Genomic DNA, 6,548 nt, shown 5'->3' on the forward strand with positions numbered 1-6,548 from the left:
ATAATCATTCTTTAAAAGAAAGCAAATTAAACTCCCCTGTTGATGTAGCTTCATTAGTTATTCACAATTAACGTTTATATGTAAAGAAAGCGTGTATTTACTGTTTACATCATACGCAGACCGTTAGATGATAAAATATCTTGACACTTTGTTTTGCTTTTGGTTTTCAATATATAGTTAAAAGTTATACCTCATATTATATTAAATATGTGTTGAATGATCAATAACCTCATCACACTTGTAAACTTATCGCAGGAAGTAGAAAGTAAAAATAACTAGGGACCTAATTGTGACCTGATAGTGAGTGGCATTTCTTTAAAGATGCTAAACGGTGAGTTTGCTGATCCAGGATAAATCATCTAATTATTGATTGATCGGCATTTGAAAAAATATATTCATAATTCAAAGGTGTACATAAATGCAAAAACAAATATTTGAAAAAACAACTGAGCGTCTTCGTAGTGTAATAGTAGTTTGTATTTTAAAAATAATGCACTTAAATTGTAGAGCAAAAAGTAACAATTGAACGAGTGTTATTTCGTTTAAACACGAGGCGCTTTAAATTGCAAACAGCTGTTTTAATCAAGATGGCTTTGAGTACGGAAAAGTAGTATTAAAATCAATGCAATGTAAGTCATTTGCGCTCTCCCTCTGAACAGTTGAAGATTTATTTGTGCTGTGGTTGAGACAATCTAGATTGATCAGGTAACATTGCATTTTTGTTTCAAATAATTAAAGATAATATGGATAGTTAAATTAGCAGTAAATATATTTCTCATCATTTAAATAAAAATATAATTTGTAAATTTAATAATTATAAAATAATAATTAACTTAACATTTTTAGGAAGAGAGAAAATGTAAGAAATACTTTTATGATCATATTTTTATAACTGCGTGATAACATATATTTTTTGGATGGTAAATAAACAAATGTATCATCGTATTTGTAATTTTGTTGACAAGTTATTAACACCAGGATGTACCTTCAATTGCTGGTTATCATGGCATTTTTCGGCATCAGTTCTGCTTGTGTGTGCCCTAACATCACCGAGGATGAGAAGTTCTGTACAGGAAACTTCGGTAGGAAATAATTCATTTGCCTATAATTTCGAAGCAAGAACTTGTTACTTTAGGGATACATTGTAGCTTAGTTAAGAGATCACTAGCGTTAGTAGCAAGGCTAGAAAAAAGTCCCGTCCCCGAAGAGGTGCATAATATTCCAGGTCTATTATAATGCTGTTTGTCGAGATATTATTTTTAGATATTGGCAATCTTATAGCCTCAATCAAAACATTTAAAGATATTTGTGTCTCGTTTGTTTCAAAATGAAACCTTGAACAAAGTTTATGTTGGTGTGTTTCATCGATTGGCGATTGCCATAGATTGGCGTTGGTCCGATTTTCAAAATTCTACAAAACAGTTTTAACGAAATACTTTCAAAATGCCTTCAAACAGCAAGCAAAATAGCATCAAACATGTTTAGTAATGAACAAACCAACATTGGAAATATTAAATATAAACATTAAATGCCTGTATGGAAACAACTTGAGTCTAGAATACTAAGTTTAGTTGTGCTATTCAGTTGTTTTTTCACAAGGCTGTCGTATCTGAGACAAGACTATGAAAAATTAATTCATTGATGCTTTATATGCGTAGCCGTTTACAGTGTTATTAAAAGAACAAATATGACCTGTTTCGCGGATCTTTAAAATATCTACACCAAATGTCCTATACGTTATATATGACTACGAGACAATTAACACGCTTAAATTTTACAAAACATGTGATGGCTTACTGGGAGAAAATCTATAGCGAATCGGTTTGCCAAGTCAACAAAGATTTCTGGCAAACAATAACTATAATAAATGTAAAACCATAAGATATAGTAAGTGCCTGCACATCCTAACTATGTAATAGAGCGTTTTACACATTGCATTACGTTTTCGTCATGAGTTATAACGTTAATGCGTATTTTACTACATGATGCAAATTACTCCAATTGTGTAAACAAAAAGGAAATTAGTTGGTATTTGTTTAAAATTAATTTCAAAAAGTTGTTACTTAGTTGCTCTGGTGCTCATTTCATTATTTATTTAAATCTTATTGGAATTCTATTTTAATGCTGTTAAATTTCAATAACAGTGCCATAATGTTAATTTTATATTGATACTTCTATATTGGGATTTATTCTAAGCAAATTGTGGGATTACTAAACCCCTAATACTTTGAATTGACCCTTCCAAGGTATTGACCCCAGCTTTTATCATGTTTATTTATGTTGTTTGTGTAAAACTGTATTGAAAAGGCAATGATTCACTTATCGTAACTAAAAGATTAGCATGGGTTCTACTAATAATATGTATTTACTTTCATTGCAATTAATTAATTAACATTATGAAAAACAATTCTTTAATACGAACATGTTTTAACGATTCTTTTTCAATTGAAAACATTTTTTACAAGGATCATTTTAATAGCAAATGTTTAACTTGTTAAATCAAATATATGCCCTTATTTAATTTTGATGGCATATTATGTGATAACATTTGAAAGCTAAATTGATTGATGTGATAAAAAAACATATAGATGTTATTTTTCCTGTTTAGCCGCAAGCATCTACGTCAAGGGAGGATGTCAGGATTTGTTCAAACCTGAAAGAATTTACGACATTGAAATAATCAAGAAATTGAGAGGACCCTCAAACGTAATATCGGTTTCAAAATATAAAACATTCGAAAAAATATAGATATGAATAATATAAAACGTTTGTTCTTTAGTAGGTTTGTAATGGTTTAATACGTTGTTGGTCTAATTGCCGAACGATAATTTAGTTTTTGAAAATATTATTGTAAAAAGTAACGGTATTTTCCAGTGTATGTTTTATAAAATAAGCTAACAATATTTTAGCGACCTTATATATGCTTTACATATTCGAAACAAATCGATTGCATCTACAATGGCTGCATAAAACCATCATTATTTTATTTTGTTAACACCGTCACCCAAACATATTACATATAGAACGAGAATGGCGGATGCCTTTCTAAATATCTTTTGACATGGCGAGCCTATATCTGCGTTTTCTTGTACGGTTCAAAGTTTCACATAAGAGAATTGTATTGCAAATGCATATATGTGTATATTTAAATTGAGTATGGATACAGGCATACTCGTTTAAATATGTACTGAGTTATCTATTATTATTTTAAAATTATTATTTTAGAATAAATTCACGTACTTTTTACTTATTGAGATCATGTAAATGCTTATCATTTTGGCCTTTAAAAATGTTTTAAATTCTAAAGTTAATATATAGGAAATGTTGAAAGGAACCAATGAACCGATTTAAACCAATACAAACCAAAGAATCTGTTTTGGTTTGTTGATGTGATTTATAGCATGGCATGACACCGCAGTTATAGCAGACCAAACATTGTTAAGTTATTATAAAAATGTTAAGACAAATATAAAGGTTTCTTTCGACTACATATGTCATTGTTATTTGTACAATTTTATTAATCATTGCATTTGTTGTATTTTAAAGTCGTTAATGCCATATTATAATGCTTACTATTTTAATTTTCTTTTGTATTTTACTTTAGATCCGAAGAGCTCACCATCTGAAAACTGCCACACACAGTTGTGGGGCTACCTTGCAACCAAACAAGTACTACGTTATTTCGGGTAAGAAAGTTCTACTAATATATTAGTTCTCTTTAACGTCTAGTGACATTTTTTTTATCTTATATTCCTGCATTTTACAAACTGAGTTTTAAGTTAAGCCTATGACTAGTTAAGTCCATAAACACGTAACAAGATAACGAAATATTGAAAAAAAGTATCCCCTATACGGATATTGTTTCGAAAGCACAATAGACCAGTTACTGTTAAACTTGACATATTAATATTTGCTATTTAACCCTCAGAAATTAAAAATATGAAAATAATATGTAGGATCTCGTTTTTATTTTAATTCAAGTTAACAATTGAGTTGTAATGCATGTCATGACATTGTTCATCGTATTAAATCATCAAAAAAGAATTATGGAAAAAATAGCACCAGCAATTAGTATACAGTTACACGTCAAAAATACTTACACAAACTTAATATTGAATTAAAATTATAAATAATTAAATTCATTGAATGCCATTACTGAGAATCAATGAGAAATGGTACGGACATAATTCGTTATTAAAGTTACGCGTGTGAGAAAATAATAATCCGAAGAATTTAAACAAAACAAAAATTTCTTGCTTATGAGGTAATAGCGTGAAATACTTTTACAGTAAATATTTATTTTTTCACTTTACTGAGTAAATATTTTACGGTATTATCCCAAAACCAAACAAATTAACTAATATATTCAATATCTTTGAAAAAATTTTCGTTAGGTAAATAAATAATGGCACGTATTGTTCAGTTTATTTTTGTACTGTCATTACTTAATAATTGAGATATGCCTGGAATGCCATATAGATTCATATAATCAATAAAAATATCATATACTCCTCTAACAATACTGTGTACATTACATCGGTATCGTTCAGATAATGGCAATATGAAATGAGACGTTTAATTAACTACTCAGTTAAGCATACAATATGTAAAATATAATGTTAGTGACTTAAGGCCAATCAAAAGCGTGCATCGTTTTTCTATGTGTCTAAAATGATAACCATTTAAAATGTATACAATTATGCCATAAACCTAATTTCGTCATAAATCAACACTATAACTTCAAATTTCATTATTTAACAAAATGCATTCGTTTTTCCGATCATTACCTTGTTCAACTTAATAATAAGGTATAAAATATAAGGTTAAAATTAACAAGTTATATTAGGTGTTGCCTTTAAAAAAGACATGTTATTGTAACTTTATGCTTGATATCAAAAGCTGTTGGCCCATTTTCAATAACCGTTACGTGTTATGAACATCTTGTGTGTTCTTTCAATGTAAGGACATTGGTCACTTGCATGAAAGAAATAAGTACTCTTTCCTCATACAGTTCGTATCACTTGAGGTGATGTTTATAAAATGTCCACATCCGCGTGTTTGTAGGTCAGTAAAATATTGTATATCGTATTGTGTTAACAGGTCACTTAGCGGGCGGCCGACTGTTGGAGTCAGACTTCTGTAAATTAAAGATAGAGTATGACAACAAGATGGAAGCCGATAAGTATGAAGTGCCTACCTGCCGTTGAAGACTGGATGATTTCGACAAAAAAATCTAACTGTATTGCATAACTTAATATCTTTATACCTTTAATAATTTTAAAATCTAAATAATTAAATCATGTTTGTATTTAAAGATAGTGTACTACGTGAATATTAAATAATCTGATCCATTTGAATATGTTAGTTACTTTTTCCCTGTTGGGATACAATATTCAAAACAAAACAATCGGTCTCATTTAAAAGATACATTTATCTCTTTCCTTCAGTGTACTGATTCTGAAATGGCTGTAAAAAACAACACATATACTTTGTTGAATAGCAGCAACAAGCACTTTAGTTTTGCATTTCATGTTAATTATAAAAAGTTGAACGTACTGCAAATTTACTGATAACAAATGTATTGAACTTGTATTGAACTTGAACATCATAAAATGGTAGCAGGTGACGGAATTTTTCACCACCGCTGTCAAAAGTGTTTATATTGATAAAAGGTTACCATCTATTTTTAAACATGGATTGTTTTAAGGACCATGTTTTTTTGGAAAATGGTCGCAAAAAGTAACAATTGTGTTACCGTATATGGTGTAATCACATAAATCTGTCCTTCTTAACCCGCTTAAACTTCATTACCGTTGTATGTACCAAAAACCAAATAAATTGGGAATAAGAAATCAGATAATGCGACGAAGTAAATGAGCGTGCACTGAACTCACCATGGACGAATTAACTAAAACATGTATTTACTTGAAGCATAATCTTCGGTAGATCTTGTTCAAAATAAGCGTGGCGAGAGCGTAGAGCTCTCCGATCATGACGACTCTATCGCGATCATACTGCGCTTATGAAGACTACACTACGTTTCTCTTGCGATTTGTCACGATCGGCCACGTTTTCGGCCACTCTTTGATCGTAGTAGAAGCGGCGTCTATGTGTGAACGGGGGTTACTTTTAATGGACATTTACCGATAAATTGGAAAATTATAGAGCAAGGCAAACACATGTCACTTTTGATTTCAGTGTGGAATTTAGGTTCAATTTATTGCACCCAATGTGTTTCCGTGATAACGAGATTATCCTAGTATCTAAAGGTTCGATGAATCGAGCCACACAAATAGCTTGAGTTAATTATATTCGTAAATAATCACGCCGCTGAAGACAAACACGTGATATACGATGACAAATGAATGCGTTTTATTTATATTTAAACGTTGTGTACAAACATAGGTAAATTGTTGAATGAAAATTAAAAATACATACCTGCTATCATTAGCTACCTTTTCCAAAGGTGGGTTTATTCATCCGGAAAATTCTGGATCGGGAGCCGGCCACCCTGTCCCATACACCAAGCCTAGATCAGTTAAAGATCG

At 30.6% G+C, this 6,548-nt stretch overlaps 1 protein-coding gene across 1 annotated transcript; it reads left to right on the top strand.

Moving 5' to 3' along the window:
• The first annotated feature begins 967 nt into the window (after positions 1-967).
• On the top strand, positions 968-5,261 carry LOC127851197 (uncharacterized). Its single transcript, XM_052384828.1, has 4 exons — positions 968-1,082; positions 2,609-2,706; positions 3,605-3,686; positions 5,101-5,261. Exons 1-4 carry the CDS (start codon positions 980-982, stop codon positions 5,205-5,207), a joined length of 390 nt encoding a protein of 129 aa, XP_052240788.1. The 5' UTR covers positions 968-979; the 3' UTR covers positions 5,208-5,261.
• The last annotated feature ends 1,287 nt before the right edge of the window (positions 5,262-6,548 follow it).

This window comes from Dreissena polymorpha, chromosome 1 (genome assembly GCF_020536995.1).
Source record: "Dreissena polymorpha isolate Duluth1 chromosome 1, UMN_Dpol_1.0, whole genome shotgun sequence".
NCBI classification, from domain to species: domain Eukaryota; kingdom Metazoa; phylum Mollusca; class Bivalvia; order Myida; family Dreissenidae; genus Dreissena; species Dreissena polymorpha.

Coding starts and splice junctions, on each gene's coding strand:
- LOC127851197 (XM_052384828.1), top strand. CDS start 980: ATGTACCTTCAATTGCTGGTTATCATGGCATTTTTCGGCATCAGTTCT. Junction 2,707..3,604: donor AATTGAGAGGACCCTCAAAC/GTAATATCGGTT, acceptor ATTTTACTTTAG/ATCCGAAGAGCTCACCATCT. Junction 3,687..5,100: donor CAAGTACTACGTTATTTCGG/GTAAGAAAGTTC, acceptor TTGTGTTAACAG/GTCACTTAGCGGGCGGCCGA.